Source organism: Geospiza fortis, unplaced genomic scaffold, assembly GCF_000277835.1.
Source record: "Geospiza fortis unplaced genomic scaffold, GeoFor_1.0 scaffold264, whole genome shotgun sequence".
NCBI lineage: Eukaryota > Metazoa > Chordata > Aves > Passeriformes > Thraupidae > Geospiza > Geospiza fortis.
The window spans coordinates 3,122,184-3,142,832 of NW_005054332.1; the positions used below are offsets into that span (position 1 = coordinate 3,122,184).

At 37.2% G+C, this 20,649-nt stretch overlaps 1 protein-coding gene across 1 annotated transcript in view; it reads left to right on the forward strand.

Annotated features, from left to right (window-relative positions):
- The window catches only part of EYS (eyes shut homolog), a 702,047-nt gene that overhangs the window by 642,276 nt on the left and 39,122 nt on the right, over window positions 1–20,649 (forward strand). Inside the window, 2 exon segments of the mRNA XM_031057597.1 lie at window positions 9,222–9,394; window positions 18,721–18,903. Coding sequence (XP_030913457.1) covers window positions 9,222–9,394; window positions 18,721–18,903 — 356 coding nt within the window.

Genomic DNA, 20,649 nt, shown 5'->3' on the forward strand with positions numbered 1-20,649 from the left:
GGGTGTTTATATTTTTTGCCTTCTCTGGATTTCAGCATCACACATTCCATGCTTACAGTGTAATTAGATAGATCTGCAGTGATGAAACACCACTGTTGGGCTGAGATAAGACTTAACTCTAGACTTTATGTACCAGTATATGTGAGGTGATTCCTGAAAACCAATGTTCTTCAAACATGACCTACCAATTCAGCCACATCATGTGACTGATGATGTGCTAGTCTGAAGGTTGTAAAAAGCTATTTGGGAAATTTCCAGAGTCTTATTTAAAACTCTAGGACTTATCTATATTAGAGTTAAAGCCCTGGACAGTCTAAGAAACTACAGATTGAAAAGGCACAGTAGTTTCAATTACCTTCTGAGGGAAAGAAATCACCTTGGTCATTGGCAAGGAAACTTACATTATCTAGTTTGCACCATTCAAGGAATTTTGGCTAATCTACCATCTTTTGTAAGTGATAAATCTGTAGAATATATGGCAAATGCAATTGCTTGTGTCATTCATACATCACCTCAATCTTCATAAGATATTATAATAAAGTCTAGATAATTGAAATAGAAATTAATGGAAATTAACTCAGCCTACAACATTCCTAGGATTTCATGTCTTAGAGGCTGTAGTTTGGTATGCTGTATAGATAGTAATCAATTTCATTTGAGGTTGAAAAAAGGAGGTTTTTTGAAAAAATATTATATATAATAAATATTTTGGTAAATTATTGTCTTTTGACAAATTACTTTTAATTGTAGCTCAAATACTCTTTAAAAAAATGTGTAAAAGTCCAGGCAGGGTTCTGCGGTGCTATTTTTACTGATTAGATCAGTGGTGCATTTCTAATATGTTAACTACCATGACATGTACAAGTACATTTTCTAATATACATTAGTAAATGTTATTATGGAATCAAATTTTCTGTGATGCATAAAAAACCCCTTCAGAAAAAAGAAGGGGTTACATTTCACTGGCCCCTGGGCAAACACAGATGCAAGTCTGCAAACACCTACTGGTTTGAAGCACGATTTATGTGGAGGAATATTATCTTCCCCTTCCTTAACTTAAAGAATCAGGAGGGGGAAAAAAGCTCCTAAAGCTCATGGGTAGACAACTAATAGAATTTAAATATTAAAAACTATTAAAAAGATTTACAAGCAAAGTGGAGAGATACAACTTAACTTTAAGGCTAGAATATTGTGGTGAAAGGATGACTCATAGTCATTCCCTTCCATGGAAAAACCACAATCCATGGGGACTTGCTCTTTCTAAGTTGTGGCTCTTGATCCACCTCGTGGCTCTGTTAGCTATTCAGAGAAAAAGCCAAGCGCATGCCCAGTTTTGTGTTCTCATTAAGAAATGAAAAAGCAATGTACAAATGTTCTTTTGGCACTTGCTGAGAAAAATAAGTTGAAGATTTAGTGTCAAAAGATGAACCATCAAAGAAAGATTCTATTCAGGTTTTCCTCCACGAGGTTCATTCCTTCAGAATTTCTCTCCTGTGGTGTTTTTAGGATAACTAGAAAAAGGAATATCCAAAGTGGATGCTAAAGGTTTTGTCAGTTCAAAGCAGCTGTGGTTTACCTGGTCACTTGCAATGTCAACTTTTCATAGAGCCTTTAGTAATTGCTGTTTTCTAGCATAGCTTAGAATATATTATATGTATTTATAAACATGAATTCTTATCTGTAAATATTACACTGTGTTATGTGCATATGGAAAATTATCTCCATTTTGTTGAGCTAGAAACAGGAATCTCAGAGACTGGGTTGAAACTAGGACATGAGGAGGTACCTAGGATTGAAGAGAAGGCTCTAAATTTGAATTACCAGGAGATACGAGAAATTAGTTGAACTGGGAAAATCACCATAGGAAGGTGATGATGCCCTGCAAATTCAAACTTACCCTTTTATGTGAGCTCTTAAGAGATTTGTGTCTTCCAGCCTTGTACATAAACCAGGCTTAAAAGAAAGTGCTGATGATCAAACTCTTGTGATTCAGAATGCTTTTAAAACAGAAAAGTGTTTTAAATAGGGTGCTAAATAGACATGAAAGAGGTGCTGAGCCACTGATTATTAAAGTTGCAAATTGGTAGAACGAGCGACAACGTCATCAAGAATTGGTTATGGAATCTTCTTTCTGTAAGTTGAATTTAGAGTGGAATACTTTTCATCTGTGGAAGTTCAAAATAATAAATACATAAATAAAAAACCTCTTTTAGAAACAGGAAAAGAAATTAGTAAGAAACTGATAGAGAAAAGCATAATGACCACCTAGATTTGCACTATATTTTTTTCCTCTTTCCAAAGTAGACAGTTCTGAATTTAGAATAAAGCCATTGTAGTTCAAAGTTATTATGTTGTGTATTTAAAGTAAATGCTGCTATTTTACAAACTATTAAAGATTTTGCCCTGCAATTTTGTTACCTGTCTCCTCATGATTACTCTATCAAACTACAGCTGGTCTGTAATGAGGCTGAAATCTTGGAAAATAGTTCTGTGTCATGTAGTTCTGCAACCTATAAATTAATCTAAAAATGAAGTAATTAGTGGTTTTGTGCTTAAAGATTATTTTAAATTTCTAATAGAATTTAGTAATAGTATACAATGCAAGTTTAATGAAAGCAGTGGAACAAGCAGTATGGTGCAGGTCAATGTTCAGTGTCCCTGCTTTGGTATGGTATTCCCAAGTCCTACTGCAAATAGTAGATATATTGAAGCAAAGGCTGTTTAGAGCCCTAGGGACTGCTGAGAGAAATTGGAAATCTTCTGTCAAAAGGAATTAATATTAGATTTTTGAAGGACAAACAGAATTTAGGCTGCATATGATTTCAGTAAGATGTGGAGATCTGCCTTCAACCTTATGCTGCTGAAAATATTTATATGCTTCCCTGAACGTGTTTCATATAGTCTGAATTTTTTATTATCAAAATCATAGCCTTTCAGCTTTAACAAAATCATTTTTATAAATACATTTATCATATGTCAACATCTATTGACTATTTTTTGCATAAACACAAGGAAGGACAAAATGTAGATTTAACTGAAAAGACCGAGACTGGGGAAAGGAGTAATGTCAGAGCTAATTATAGCCCTTGCACTGGATCCAGCCTGACAGATCATTATTTCTCTTCCTAGATGTGGCCAGGGAATGGATTTCTGCCCAGATAGGTTGTTTTTACCAACCATTACTTGCTGTACTTTTTCTGAGGGATCCTTAACCATCTGTCATTAAGTGTTACACGTCTAGAAGTGCTTGATACCACAATTGTGCATCCTCTTGTGATAGGAATGGTCATAACTGACATGTTACCAGGCAGAACTTTTCATGCAACATACATTTTAATGGATATGTATCCTTCATGAGATGGTTATTAAATCCAACATGTTGACCAAATGAGTGGAAAATTGAGTCTAAAGAGTGTTTATAAAAGACACCAGAATAGGCTTCATGATCCTGAAAAGTTAGTGCTGTGTTAGTAAATTCAATTAGTACACTGCAAAATAAATTAAAACCATCCTGAACTCCTGAAAATAATGGCATCCTTGAAGGTCTGAAATAGATAATCTGCCAATAAGCAAGAGTTTCTCTTCCTTCATTATTTCCATAAATCAAATTCTGTCCTTCCTAAATCACAGCTAAATCAAAATGCAGGAAACTTTCTACAGTTTAGATATTGTTTAAAGAGTGTGTTCTTGCTCAAGAAAATGTATATGCTTAATGGTAAGGTAGAGCAGATGCTCATTTCTGTCTGACTGGGATGGATAAAGCTTTATTTGGGTCCTATAAATTAATTTGCTGCTAGAATTGAATCAGTTTGTATACAATGGGTTTTATTTCCTGTGTTGACAAGAGGCAAGCAAGGTGTTGGAACTTTTTTGTCCCTCATGCTCTCCTTTTGAAGTGGGATTGTAACCTTTCCACTCCAATATTTGAATCTAAATCAAATAATTCAGAAGCATCATTTAAAAGTGAGGGCCTATTTAGTCTGTGATAGAACCAGTATAACTCTAAGTCGGCCCCAAAGAAAATTTTAAGCCAAATAGTTCCTCCATGAGTGCACCCAAGCAATCTCAAAACGTTTTCCCTATGAGTTTTCTAAACCAACTTAATTCACAAGTGATTTGGTCTTGGTTTAAAGAGAGCCTTCATATAAAGAAAAGCAGTTTAGAAAATTGTGGTGGGTTGAGCATGGCTGGGCACCAGGTGCCCACCAGAGCTGCTCTATCCTCCTTAGCTGAACAAGGGAGAGAAGATATAATGAAAGACTCATGGGTCAGGCTGTCATGGGCAAAACAGGCTTAACGTGGGGAAAAAATAATTTATTGCCAATCTAATCAGAGTAGGGTAAAGAGAAAATAAAACCAAATCTTAGATCACCTTCCCTTCACCCCTACTTTTTTCTGGCCTCAACTTCATTCCTGAATTCTCTACCTCCACCCACACAGTGGCACAGGGCAGTGGGGAATGTGGGTTGCAGTCATTTCATCACAAGTCTCTGCTGCTCCCTCCTCCTCAATGGGAGGGCTCCTCATTCTTCTCCTGCTCCAGTGTGGGATTTCTCCTACAGGAAACAGTCTTTCATGAACTTCTTCAGTGTGGGAAGGCCACTGGCTCCAGTACTTCAGAACTGCTCCAGTGTGTGTCCCAAGGCAGAGGGACACAAGTCCCGGCAGCAAACCTGTTTCAGCATGGCTCCTCTCTCCACGGGGCCATGGCCCTGCCAGGATCCTGCCCCAGCACAGGCTGCTGCCAGGGCTTTTTTTCTGCTTCTTAACAACATTATCCCAGAGGCATTGCAATTGCTGATGGACTTGGCCTTGGCCAGTGGCAGGTCCATCCCATAGCCACCTGGCATTGGCTCTATTGGACATGGGAGAAGCTTCTGGCAGCTTCCCACAGAAGCCAGCCCCGTAGGTCCCTGCCACTACCAAAACCTGATCACACAAACCCAATACAAAAATCCTCTCAGTGAAAGGCAAAGCAAATTAAAGTGAACTGACAGAACTTGCAGAATAATTCTTCCAGACAGAGGAAAAAATGATTCAAAACACTAAAGATAACAAAAGCATTCAGAGCTAGACAAGATACCATAATTGAGGAAACCTGAGTGAAAAGTACTAAAGCAGCATGAAAGCTGAATTGATTTTGGGAGCTGTATAATAGAAGGAAAGATTGGCAGATAAAACACCTGCTGTGCACAAGGAAGAAACACCTCCTTTATATATTGTCCTTTGGTATTTTTAAGATTATTGATGAGATAAGGTTATCCTGGCTGCAGCGAGTTTCTGTGGATTTGTCTATTACACAAAGCTTTCAAAGGGAGATTGTAATTGCCTTTACATTATGCTGGTGTTTTCTGAAAAGCAATTTAATGAATCTTTGCATGAAACATAATTCAACTTAAAGCTTAAACTGAAAATGTATGATGGTCCTTTCGTTTTCCAGTAATTTAAAACAAAAGAGTGCGACAAAAACATAATAGTAACAACTTGAAAATAAACTGAAGTACATCTACTACAGCTCCTTCAGCCTTTACTGACTGAAGGAGCTGTTCCCTCCAAATTCCATAGCTTTGTTACAGATAATGTAATGAAGGCACTAAAAGAATCTATGTCATTAAATATTGAACCCATTGTGACACACAGTACAACCACAGAATCATAGAATGCTTTGTGTTAGAAGGGACCTTAAAATCATGATTAATGGGTCTTGAGCGTGCTTCCTTTCAGGGAAGCCCTCTTGCATAAAACTACATAAAGGGCATTTGCTCTCATTGTACTCCCACTTTAGAAATGGAAAAAGCACAGGAATATGGAAAATTATACTCTGCTTTGGGCAAACAAAACACTCTCAATAGAGTACAGATGATGTCTGTGACACACTGTGAAGAGGGATTATAAACTTTCCTTTCAAAAACAGAACTGATTTAAGTCAAAAGCAGGGTTTTAACTGTGACTTGATTACTAATGTAACACAATCCAGTCTCCTCTGTATTGTGCAATATTTAAAATAAATTACCATAATCTGGGTTGGCATCCCAAAGCTGTCCCTATTATAGAAAACTTTGATTTCATTAAATCAGATCACTGATGTAACATTGATTCAAGGAGAAAATTTGTATTACTGAATTGCCAATATCATGTCATATCATGCAAATATTTCTTGGTGACTTTCTTTCCAATCTAATATCTAAACCAAAGATCAAAGGAATATTTTAACATGGGGAATGGTAATACAAAATACGTCCCTTACCGTTTCAGAGGACTTTATGAATGTCAGGGAGTAGTTCATTTTCCCTCCACTTTTTTTCCCCTCCACTTTTTTTCCCTGTATCATAATCCTGGAGGCAGGAGGTGATGGTGCTCTAGAAACACTCTTCTTGTCTCTTTCACTCCTTTTCATCACTATTTCTATCTTTTCTCCCATTTGCTTTCACTGTTTGTGTCTTTCTTCCTGCATATGATTCTGAATAGTTAGGGGTTGTTTGGGTTTTTTCCTCTATTTACTCCTGGGGTTCATCAGTACTCTCACATAAAATCTGGAGGGGTTTTTTGTGTTTAACATATGATTTTCATTTGATTGATTATAAATCTGCATCCACATTAGTAGGTAATGTAGTTCAACAGGCATAGATTATCAGGTCAAATCAATTAGTGCTGAGGACCCAACATTCCCATTATTCATGTTTCAAGAAGCTTTGACTCACACTAGACCTGGTCTGGGTCTGAATGCTGAGTCCATACAGCTGAACCTGACCTGTATGACAATCTTCTGGTGCAGGTTCATACAAAATAAATTAGTTCATGTACTCTAGAGACACAATGTGGAACAAGGCATTTCAACAGGGGACAAATAGGGGATTTTCTGCAAAACCATGCTCTGGATCTGAACTCAAACACCAATACAGTCATATAACACATTTCCACAGAACACTCCAAATTTGTTTCTTGTTCTGAAACTTCAAAATTCTGGTATTTTCCTTGTTTTTCACTTTCTTCAGCTCATGTATGTAATTACCCCAATAAATTTTTCTTAGAGTCATTCACAGGTGTACAGCATAGACAAAAGATATTACTGTTCTGATTTTCTGCCTTTTTTCATTTGCTTCTTGCATTTATAAAGGATAGAAAGCCATCATGAAATTGTGAAATCTACCTGGGAGAGGTTCTTGGTCATTTGGGCATTATGTGTTTCTTGCATCTGAGATTAATTCAGTAGAATATGGGAGATCTTGTCCCTCTCTTAACCTAGTACAGTTACAGCATGCTTTGGAAAATAATAAGTTAATTGGGGCTTTGTATACTAATTCTTGTGCAATGGATGTGATAATTTTCTTTCTCTGTGGTTAGCTGTTATACTTTCAAATTTTATATTCTTTTGTAGAACTTTTTAAAAACTATTTTCTTTGCCTTATCAGGAATCACTCTTCTTTTTTATTAGACTATTACAGCACCAATGGTGAAATGTCATAACATTGCTCATTTTGTAAACTGTAAACTACTCACCATTTGTTATGAAACCTGCTATTTTAAATCTTCTCCACAATAGCAAAAGTATGACTATAAAAAGTAATGGCCAATGTTTGCATATACAGGTCCTTAAAAGAATGTATGAATTTTTTTCTTTAAAGTTGAAGACTAAAATCTGTGTCTTTTGGCAGTCAGCAGCAATGATCCACTTTTTCTTCTATAAAAAACTGAATACATTTGATAACTAAAAATCATCACCCACAATTGTAGATTTCCAGGAATAATTCAGTTTCTTAATGCTTTTTTAATTAACTGAACTCTGTAATGTTGATATTAAAACCCATGAAAGCAGGATTCTCAACACTGCACAAATGAAAGCAATCCAGTAGTTCATTTAGATTCCTCTCATGCTGTCTGCAGCAGATCTATAAATAGAATAGGCTACACACAGAAATTTATTATTGCAGCTGATAGCAATTTTCTTTTGCAAAGGTGTCTGGAGGCATTATTCATGAGGTTCATTCTGGTAGACGCTCAAGCTGAGATCCTCACTCCCCAGCTCTGCGGGTGGTCAGTTTAGGAACACACTAATCAACTGCTATGAGCAAGGACTGTCACAAGACTTACTTATTTCCCTCTTTTAAAAAATACAGGAGGTCTTTCAGCTCCAGATTTTTTTCTTTAACCTGATTGTGTGGCTATTATAAGCAGATAATGAATTTTTAGAAATCACATGTATTTGAAATTTTATCAGTGCTCATCCTAATGATTACGCTATTATTGGAAAACCACAATGAGTGTGATTTGATATAACATGCACCATGTCTTCTGCATTTATACCCAAAGGCACATGTGACCTTTTCAAGTAAAAGGCAGATATGTTTCTGTTCAATACTGAGGATGTACATGAATACTGAACAAGCACATGAATTGACCTATCTAGCTGTCATCTATTTTTAGCCATAATATAAGGGGAAAATCAAATAAGACCTTTTGTGAAATTATATTTATAATAAGTCATAGATGGGAATGTCTCTTTTCTTTTCCTATCTGCTTTGGTTTTCCTACCATATTTGTCATTGTGCTATCTTTGAGTACTATAAAAAAAAATTGGTACAACCAGAATATGTACATTTCTTAACATCGGTTTTGTCTGGTTACAGCTTATTTTTATCCTTGCCTATTCTAATATTCTTTGTATGACTGAGAATATAAGTTATATGATAGCAGAGATATACCTGCTTATTCTGTTTCAAGTTCAACATAATCCCTACTGCAGGTGTTCATATTTCAGGATTTTCTGCATCCAACTGTACACATACGAACTGTATGTAGTAACTGAATATACAAATGATGTTTCCATTTGCAAAATAAACTAGTAACTTTTATTTTTTGTTCTCACATTCCTTCATTTTTTTAGACATAATAGAAGACCTGTTCTTCTGCAACAGTTTTTTTGATTATGCTATGAAGGATGCAGCACAAACTAGTGAGGCATTAGAAAAGTCACATCTCTCACCAGCAAAAGAAAGAAAAATTTAAATTTAAAATTAAACCCAAAAGAAAGTATCATCTCAAGTCCTAGTAAGGCATTCTGGCACGTCTAATGCCATGAACACTAGTAAAAGCAGAGACCTATTACAACTGTAAGTCATATGTCACAGATTTCCTCTAAGTGTAAATCCTATTCTTCGTGTTTTAAATGCATTTTGGTACTTACACTTTTTTGTTTGTTTGTTGTAATTTAAATTTGTCAGTGATGAAGAAAATTGGTATTGTGAATGCCCTAAACTCTACACTGGAAAACTCTGCCAGTTTGCAACTTGTGATGAAAATCCATGTGGAAATGGTGCTACATGTTTTCCGAAGTCCAGAAGAGATGCTGTTTGCTTGTGTCCATATGGAAGATCTGGCATCCTCTGCAGTGATGGTAAGAAATATTTTCTTCATGCATTGGTCATAGTTTCTATCATTCATAGAAGCTGTGGTAAGAAATATGTCAAAGGTTTTGAAGGTAAAACACTGAAAGTCACCACCTCCCCACCTAAAAACAGAGTCCAAATCCCAATCACACATAAAGAATGGCTAAGCTGATCACCCTTCCCATGTGTGGCTTCATTAAAGTTCCACCCAGAGAAAGGTAGACAGAGGGATCAAAGAACCTGAGAGTTTACTCAGAGAAGCTGGGAAATACCAGGTAGCATTTGATGTTTTAGTAAATCACCTGGAGAAAAACTGAGAGATTCAAGTGAGAGGTCCTTTGGAGAAATTGATTTCTCCTGTAGTTTGATTTTTCATCTGCTTACAGAAGCATTACTTTGTACATTTTGCATATTAAAGCAGTGTAAAAATAATACTTTCTGGATTGTAAAAATACCACCATATAGAATAATTTGATTAATTGTTCAGGTCAAAAAGAAGGACAATTTAAAATTTACTAAGTGCTTTGCTGTGAAACAGGAGACAGGATGAAGTGAAAATAATAAAGCAAAGGAAATAGGTCATTTTGACTAACATTGTCAAAGGAAGGACTTTTATTCCTTGAGCATTGATTATAATGATTGTTCTAGGTCAGGAATTCCTGTGTGTGAACATCCAAGGAATTCTTTCCCCCAACAGTGAATACAGCAAAAAGTAATGATTGAAAAACCAACATATAGAAAATAATCACTGGTTCTGAGCTTATTTAGTGGGGCACATGAAGTGCCTTTTCAAATAAGTATTAAACAATGATCAGGTTGGTTTTTGTCATATCATATACATATTTAAGTCTTATTTAAAATTTTTATTTCCAAAATTTTCAGTTTATGAATATTTATGTTTTATCTGTGTTCATCTAACCATGATACTTGATAGCAAATAGTAGAAGTGAATATATGAAAGATGTATGATAATTTCTAGGTAACCTTTCCTAATTTACAGTAGAAATACACTGGGACTTCATTTTCTGCATCTCTAGTCATCCAATTTGCATTTCTTTGTTCCTTCTCAATTCCTCATTCTTTAAAATGAGGCTCCAGAACTGATTCAAGGTGCTGTATTCAAGGTCTGATAATGCCACTGCTTTATTACAGTGGGGTCTGACATGTTTCTGTCTTACTTTCTACCCTTACTTAACCCATTTCTGTTTTCTTTCTGTTTCACATTCTGTTTTCTTTTATGAGTACACTGACATATTCATGAAAGTGCTTATTAAAATTTCCAACACCTCTTCCTTTGAAAGCTGATGGTGAGGTCAGAGCCCCCTGTTCTGTATTTAAGGCTAGGACTGGTTCTGTAATCTGCCCCAATTTACATCTGTCAACACTGAGTATCATCTAATGTTTTTTCCCTGTAGCTGTTCAATGAGGTTCTTCTGCAGATCTTTGTATTTAATTGTCTCTAAACTGAGAGACTACATAAAAATTGAGAGCCTAAATTAAGAGAAAGTACAGAAATTCATTAGTTTGATTGGTCTACAAAACTGGAGTCTTTGGAAGCACAGAAAGAATTAATTTTAATGAGTGGAAAGGGAAAACTGTCTGGACCATCACTACAAACAAGCAAAATGGGAAAGAACACTCAGCTTTGCAGGACATAAATCTAAAGTAATCAGCTGACAACATAAAAAACTATTATTGAAATATGAAAAATTATTTTATTGAACCGTATCTTAACAATTGAGAAGGAATAGAAATAACCTGAACACAGAAAGAAGTCTTAAAAGGAGTTGCAAGAGGCCCCTTTATCACATTCTCTTAAACTAAGAAGGGAGAAAGAGAGCCACAATGCAGTGGAGTCTGGATGTATCCTTATGGATAGCCCCAGCAGCATTAAAGCCATACTTCTGGGAGATATTTGAAGATAATGATAGATTGCCTACTTAAAATGATAGAAGAATTTAAATTATTTTAGAAGCAGAAGGCAAACTTAATTGTTTACTATGACAAAATATGTGTCCTAGATAATAAATTTAATAGAAAGAAATGATCCATTAAAAATTAAGACATAGAAGCACAGATTTTAAATTAATCATCTTTTGTTTAAGATACACAATAATATTGTCTCTACTGTTCAGATTACAACCTAATGCTTGATGCTTTATATTTGAGACACTGAAGAAAAGCTGTTTATCAAAATGTTTATCAAATAATAGTTGGTTTTCATCAACACAGAACAAGTGAGATGTCACAGTGATTATTTGATAAAATGAATATAACTAATGTACCAAATAGAATTGCAATTTCATGCCAGCTTGGCTGCTCCTAACAATAGAGATTATTTGCAAAAGACAGAGTAAAGATTAATAAAGATGTGGACAGACCCATAAAGGAGCCCACAGATACAGATCTTCCCCCTATCAGAGCTCCAATTGCCATCTGTTAAGGGTTAGAAATCATGCTAAGAACAACAGCAATATATGTAATGTGTGGTGGTGTTTGAGGGTTCCCAGGACAAGGGAAGAGATGAGAATCAGAAGGCTGATTTATTATTTTATTATATTAAAATAAAATCATGTACTAAAACTATACTAAAGAAAGAGAAAGGAGACATCAGAAGGCTAGAAAGGAATGATAATAAAATCTTGTGACTGACCAGAGAGTCCAACACAGCTGGACTGGGATTGGTCATTAAGTAAAAACAATCCACATGAGACCAATCAAAGATGCACCTGTTGGTAAACCATCTCCAGACCACATTCCACAGCCATCAGATAGTTCTTGTTTACATTTCTTTTCTGAGGCTTCTCTGCTTCTCAGGAGAAAAATCCTAGTGAAAGGATTTTCATAAAATATGTCAGTGACAGTATGGAAAAGTTATAATAAAACTATTGTCGCTATTAAATGAAAAAAAAAACCAGAAAAAACTAAGAAAAACCAAATTGTGACAAGTTAAAAGTACATAATTTTATGTGAAATGCATAACAGTCAAAAAGTGATGAAAATTATAGGACAATTGTAAATATGACAAATGAGGAAAAAATGTAAGGACAGATAGTAACGTCTGTTTGACAAATGCATATAAATATGGAAAAATAGACAATGTCTGGGACTAACAAGGACTTTTCTTACATTTCTGAATCAGATGGAGCATACTGCTGTCTAAGCAGGCTTGTGACAATGGATCTGAGTTTATTTGTTATGCTATGCTTATTTCAGACATCAATAAAAGCTTCCAAAAGCATGTCCATTTTTCCAAACATACATAACAAGATGCATTATCTCTCACGACACATTTTTCTTGCTTTTTTCATTAGATGACCATGTTATTTTGACTGCAAGCTGACCATTAGCCATTGAAATGTCTCTCAGGAACCTACACAGCTACAGCATAATGGACCAGGGGGAGGGGGAATGTTAATATAAAACAGAAGAGAGTGCAGGCCACGTTGATCAGCTGGGGGACATGGCCAGACAAGCATTCTGATCTATTTACATGTGCCTGGCCCTTATTGTCTCTGTATCCCTCTATTTTCCTCACTCATTCCTCCCCAAATCACCTAATTTTCTCTTTTAGACCCCCATAAGCCCTGTGCTATTCCAAAATGCTCTTTGCCTACATCTCATAATATTTCCCATACCCCATGGTAGTTACACCCCTCTGTCCAAAAGGTCATCCACTATTGACTCATCATGGGGAGTGTCACACCTTGCCACTAGGGCTGGAGGTATCCTGTCAGCCCTGGGAGGGATCTGGACAAGGTGTTCCTTCCTCTGAATCCTTATTTTGGGTCCTGTCTGCTGTTGTGCTCTGTGCTCTGGGATTACAGAGATGGACCTGTGATGGGCTGGTGGCTCCTGGGGCAGGGGTGGGCTTGACTGTTGAATTGCAGGGTTAAATGCCTCTGTTAAATCCCTCCAATTTGGCTGGGGGGTTGGGGTGAAGGGAAGGAGAGGAGAACACCATTGATACCCAACACTTTGGAAATGAGACTATGAGACTATAGAGCCTATGTCTACATGGGCAGATTGACTAATTTCCCCAAGTGACTTTGCATCTTTAAACTGCAGATAAAGGGATCTGTATAATTTAAAGTGAGTCCAGTTATTGAGCTCTGGCTTTTCAGTAGATTTGTGTGAAAGCAGACAGCATTCAAGCCCTTAGTTTGACAAATTTCCTTTCACATTTAAATTAGGGGAAAAGTTGCTTGCATTTTATTTTTTGCACACTATATATCTCCTCCAGTGTTTAGTATCACAGACTTGATTAGAGTTGTTAAATTGCTACCATCTCTGTAATCAGCCTTTATTTCTTTTTTTCTATTTTTGTTTACACTTCTGTCTAAGCACAGAATGGAGGCATTTCCTGGTTTCTACAGGAGATTGATACAGTCTGTAAAATATAAGATCATTATGTTTGAAATATCTGAGTGTAAGAAATTTTGATATATAAGATGCAGAATTCCTAAATAGTAAATATCAGTGTATCATTGTGCTGCAGGATGGTAATGGCCTCCTAAATGCAAGTGAAGCAGGAAAGGTTCATTGGCCAGGACTGGAAATGTACACCTGGTGTTGTTGGTAATAATATGTTGCACAAGAAATGGGGCTCTTTTGGGGAGATGTTGGTCATAACATGAGGCCTTTTGTGGAGCAGAGAATCAAGGGCAAGCACTTTGTAAGTACAAATGCAGATTTAAAGGGAGAAGGATTTCAAAGGCATGTGCATTGCTAAAATGAGTAATTGTGTCATTTGCAGTGTTTTAGACCAAACTTCAGTGGTTTAGTTTCACATATGTTCACATATGTGACAACATGAAGCAGAGTCCTAACTGTGACACTGTATTTAGCAAACACACCCTGGAAAGGGTCATTCACACAAATCTGTAAGGTTCTTCCTTGAAACATTTCTGAGCAACACTTATGGTAATGTTTCACAGCCCCAAGAATTCCAGCAGGTTTTCTGTGGGATGTATTCCCCCATGTATAAAATTAATTTCAAAGTGTTAAAGTGGGAATAGTCACTTGCTTCAAGTTCTGTGGAGTGAAAATCAGCCTGCAAGCAAATTGTTTCTGTGCAGCTATGTTTGGCACTCAATGTCACCTTCAGAGTTGTTTGGGTCTGCTGACTGAGTTGTGCAGTTCGGTGGTAGCAGATGCCCAAAGGGAATTTCCTCAGCTAAAAAATCTGCAAGGTTGCTCTTCTTCCTGTTTAAGAGAATTTATTTTCTCAGTTATTTTGTTTTCACTGGGCCTTAATTTCCCCCACACCTCCAATGTGACGAATGTCATAAAATTGTAAAACACACATACAGGCACACTCACACACTATTAATGTCACTGCTGAACTAGTAGTTTTTCAGAATCATAGTTTCATCTCTGAGCAGTGAAGTCACTTTTATTATTTCAAATTTCAGTTCCCAGTGTAAAACTGATGACTCCATGATTACTGATGCCACAAGACAGACAAAAGGATTCCACAAGCCCTGGAAGTGGGGAGGGAAAGTCATACACCTGAATGACCCATTTAGTGGATCACTAACTCTTGATACAACACTCTTACAGACATCAGGAGTGTTTTACCACCTTGAACCCTCAGCTGGCACTGCACCACTCTGCAGCTCTAGCAGCCCTTATCTTTTCCTCCTTGGACATCCCAGAGTTCCCAGTGAGCAAAGTGGGTTTGCATGGCAAGGTTCCCCTGCAGCCCATGGTTAAGATCATGCTGAAGCAGCTGTCCCCATCCAGGCCATGGAGCCCACAGTGGAGAAGGTATCCACCTGCAGGCCATGGAGAACCCCAGGCTGTGACCCCACGGGATGCCTGTACCACAGCAGGGTCTGGCAGGACCTGTGGACCCATGAAGAGAAGAGCCCACACTGGAGCAGTTTGATGGCAGGAAACCCATGCTGTGAAGAACTGTAGCCCATAGAAAGGACTCATGTTGGAAAAGCTCATGGAGGACTGTCTCCCATGGGAGGGACCCCATACTGGAATGGGGTCTATACTATTCCGAGTATGAGTAGTTCTTTCACTGAGGGGGAGGGAATGGCAGAGGCCTCATCCACAATCCATGTGCCCCATCACCTTGTGCCAGTCGTGGGGAGGAGGTAGAGAATTCAGAAGTGAAGTTGAGCCTCTTTGTTAAGATTTTTTTCAAAGTATAGTTGATTTTTTCTGACTCCCATTTTTTGTGCTCAGCTCTGATGAGATATACAATATTAGGGAAGTAAGTAGTCAACCATATTCATACATTTATATAATGGGATAATTTGTCATTATTTGTTTGTAAGTCAATGGGACATATCATTTGTTCAATACTGGGAATGTAGAAAAGCAGAATGATGAATGACATAGAACTGACAGAGAGACACAGGACAAGATCAAGGACAAAAAGTTGATAAAAGACTTCAGTACTCTGTCAGAGCAATGTGTATTTTAGTCACAATGTTAACTTGGAGTGTGCGAGCAAGGCTCATAATCAAAGTTGTTGGGACACATCTCTGTTCTTTACCACTTCAGATTGTGCACTACAAGAGCAAGAGTAGAAATCAGTTTGGATGATGTCCAGACTGGAAAAGAAAAATAACCCAATGAAGACAGCTGTGCCCTCTGCTAATTCAATCAGCCTCAAACATTTTACAAATACTGTTTAGAAGGACTGTGTTCCAAGGAAAAGATTATGCAATTTTCTGCAGTCTTGGCTCTATAGCTTTATAATGAAAAAGTAGAGAATAAAAAGAAAGGTGGAGCTGTTTTGTTTCACATTATTTTGCCAATCACTGTATTTTTCATACAGGATTATTACTTTTTCTTTCAATTCTTAAGTTAAAAATATGTACTACTATAAACTAGTCTGAATTAAAATCAAATTAATGAAGGTCATTGCATGAAATGAATCTCAAACACTGATGCACATTTACTGATGACCTTTCACTTTTTTATGTGATTGGATAAAGATCTTTTGACAAACAATACTTGGTGTAGACAAGAAACATGATTTAAAATGTGCTGTAAAATCTATAAGTGGCAGTTCAGAGACAAACAAAATATGAAATAGCTGCCAAGCTAGATAGATTGAGTTAGCCAGAAATATAAGCTTTTGACTCATTACTAATTAACATTTCTAAATACATTTTACTCTCCAGAGACCAGCATAGGGAGGATTATTTGCAAACATGTGCCTACCTGCTAAGGATAGGGTGGTTAATTAGATACTGCATCTGACTTCTACCTGGTGTGAGAAACTTCTTCAGCACAGTGGAGAAAACCGTGAATACATAAACCAAAATAGTGTGTCAGAGTTTCCATTAAAAGTGCCCAGGGGACTCCTACTGCCTTAAAAAGTATTATCCCCTTCAGGACTACATGTCTGATGGAGACATAGCTCCATATGGTGCTCATGCAATCCTTCTCCAGCTTCCTTGTAAGCCCTCTTCAGGTACTGGGAGGCTGCTGCAAGTCTCCCCAGAGCTGCTCTTCTCCAGGCTGAACAGCCCCAGCTCTCTCAGACTCTTCCATGTCTTCACAGGGAAGGTGTTACAGCCCTGTGATTGACTTAGTGGCCTCCTCTGGACTTGTCCCAACAGATCTGTGGCTTCCTTGCATTGGAGGCCCTTTGCCAGTCTTTAATCCAGCTTTATATGGAATACTGGAAGGAGCAAGTAGAAAGGCAAGAAAATGCCTCCCCACTTAGAATGCTCCAAGGAAACAGCTGACACAATGGCATATCTAATCCTGGGCATAAAGAATTATCCCCTGTTGGGAATAACTTATCAGGAATAGACTCTTCTGTGATCTCTGCCAGCAAACCAAATTACATGGCTCTGTGAAGGTACATGAGAAAATTTGCTTTTCCCATTATAAATCAAAGCAGGAAAAAACAATAAACACAAAGGACTCCTTTATTTTAAAATCTTCTTGTCCCTTAAATATTTTGTGGCTTGTTAGATGAACATAAAGACACAAAAAAGGGGGGAAAAGGAAAGGAAAAAAGAAAGGAAGAATGCTTTGCATCAAAGGAGCAGTCTGTGTGTCATATTTTTCTGAATTAGCAAAAATGCAGAATTTGAGACTCCTTCAGTCATGTTCAAGTAATCTAAGGGAATATGGGTGGATTAAAACTAACATGAGATGTAAATATGGGGGAGTTGTGTTGTGCCTCCAATTCAGTCCATGATTCACAGAGGTCTGAGGCTTGAGGTTGTGTTCAGTCAGACTCATTTCCAGTGTCCTGATAATTAGAACAAAACCGCTGTTTCATATTTTCTGGCTCCCATCTAAGATCAAGAGCAAGGCATAATGTGCCACATGTGTGGAGTAGTGCTCAATAAATGGGACAGTACACTCTGTACTGCTGCAAATTCCAAGTCTGTGCTAGAAGAGGTTTGCCATGCCTGTATCTGCACCTTTTCTCAGATGCAGGTATCACAGAAATGCCTGCCACACCAGTGCCAATATGGGAGCTTTCCCAGGCTGCAAATTTAGAAACAGATTCCACACTCTAGGGGTGGTGATGACATTTTCACAATTACATGGTATTGTTTCTCCCTCCCTGTAAGCATTTAGATGCTTAGATGTACTTAGGCTAATATAGATTCACCTGGGGAGTATTAAAATCCTTTACTAGCATTTCCCCATCTGGTTTGTGCATGGTGCAGATTTGTATTCCTTCCTCCCCTGGTCCCTCACACTGCCTTTGTTAATAAAGCTGTGTCCAGTCGCGTTTGGTACGCAGGTTGGTTGGAGGTAACTGCTCAAATCTTTTAAATCTAGTCCCAGGCCCAGTCTTTCAGGATTAAGCTGTCATTCCTCTTTCTCCTGTGTTTACTGAACCATGTTGTCGATACAAGCACTACGTGACCTCTGAGCATCAGCTCCAGGAACTGACTACAGCAGTCTGGCTACTGAGTGCCAGCCCTAGGAGCCATGTGGGTACTCAGCGCCAGCGCTCTCTTTTCTGTACAGACAGGTATAGACTTGATTTTATTTGCAATTCATGTGGGTCCTGTTCACTGTGGTGCAAATTCATACTTTTATGATGCTTCTTTTCCTTATTTCTTCTGCCTGTGAAGAATCAACATTCCATAACCTCGTCAGCACATTTTTGTACTCAATTTCACTCAAATGCCTGTCAAAGATGGCATTTCCTTTAACAGGAAATTTTCTTTCTGTATTTTCTTTTGTCTGTCCAAGTTTTGCTTAAATAGAACTGTTATTTGTAGCAATGTTACCTAAACTCCAGGAGATGGCAGTAGTTGCCAATAATTCATTTTTTAAAATAAGTCTGTTGAACCTTTTTCCCTAACACTGAGTTTATTCTTTTTTTTTAATCCAGCTATTAATATTACCCAACCAAGTTTCAGTGGCACAGATGTCTTTGGATATACCTCGTTCCTAGCTTATTCTACAATCCCAAATATCACCTTCTACTATGAATTTCGCTTGAAATTTCAGTTGGCAAACCACCACTCAGCTTTACAAGATAACCTGATTTTTTTCACTGGACAGAAGGGCCAAGGTAGGCTTTATTTGTATCACTTATCATTACAAGCTGTCAAATTCTTATTGAACAAGTAGGATAAAAATATGCACAGGTTTCTCTTGATTCTATTTAAGATATAATGTCATTAGTGGGAAAATTATCTCTTCAAAACTGTATTGTTTTGTAAAGGCAGAGAAATCGATCAGGTTGTAGAAATGTTTCTTTTTATTAAGGAGAAATACAATTGCTTCCAGTAATTGAAGTCAACAGTTAATCTGGGGTAGTGTATTTCTGAACAAAATAAATGGAAACCTGAAGGCCAAGGCTCCCTTTTTTCAGTTGTTAACATAAATTTCATTATTGATCATTGAACTCCGCATTATTCACATAAAATATGAGACCCTCAACCCTGAGATATCTCAATGCAAATTAACCCAAGCTAGCTACAAGTAAGTTGAGCTAAACTCTATGTAGTAAAACATTCAATTTGGTCTGATTAACACAGCTGAGAAGCAGGTTATGTAAATCTACTTAGAGTATTTGTACTAAGATTTTAACAATACTTAAGGTGTCTCTCCACAGCACCCCTCTGTGGCAGCCTGCATGGCATCAGCATGGCATGGGTAACACTATTTGTGTTCTGTCCATCTGAGCATTACTCCAAACAGAAGCCATAATACCAATGAAAGTTGAGAAAAAGTTTATATAATTTGATGTAGACATAAACCAGTCATAGATACTTCATAAAAGGGAAACATCTGAAACATCACATGTTTCTGAAACATCACATGAGTTTTGCAGATATGGCCCTTGACCTGCAGGAACCCTCCACTTGTGCTGAGCAGTGTCAGAAAATTAGTGCTTCAGAAGGATGAAGTAGGGGACAAATTATTATTTGTTGTTTTAAGATACTGAGGTCCCAAGATGCATTATTAAAAATCAATTTTGGGGAGGCATTATGCAGTTACATATATATCTAACAAAACAATTGCAGTATACCATGTCAGTAGGATACAGGGGATACCTTATTTGCTATGTTAATACATTTGATATTTTCTTAGGTCTTTCTTTCTATTAAATTTCTTTACTTAAACTCCTATACCCTCTGAGGCTTCTTCCCCTTTCTCCTTGTGGCAGACTTGCAGGAGTCAGACTGTTAGTGTATTGCAATACAAATGAAAACTTGTTAGTGTAGAACAGCTCAGCAGTTTATCTATGATATAATTAAGTCTGCTACTTTTCATTTGCAAACATCCTGTCAAATTTAGCTAGTGCAGCTCAGCAGCACTTTAGTGTGCTATGAGACCCTGGTACTTAATTTATCGGGTTGATTACTCAAATTAGCCTAACACAGATTTGTATTAACCACTCTGAATGGATTTAAACTCAAAACTTAGCTCTGCTTCTATCTGTGTGGAAATCAGAATTTGCTAAGTTTTTTCCCAAACTTCAGCAAGAGACTGATTGATCCAACCTGGTTGATACTGCTAACTGAACTCCATTCCTATTTGAACTACATCCAGGTAGAACTCTCATCATGCCACATTTTAATCCTGTGACAGTCACCATTCACTCACAGGCAGCTTTTCCTGTCACTTGCTACTATTAATTTTTGTGGATGGATGGATGAAATATTGCCTTTCTTTTTTGGGTAGCTGAGCAGAAATGGTGCACGGAGTTGTAATTACCTAAAACCTTTCCATCTAATCATTCAGAAAACAGCATTCAAAAGCCAATGTCTGCACCATTAAATTTTTATAAGAAACTCTGTTGTAATATGAA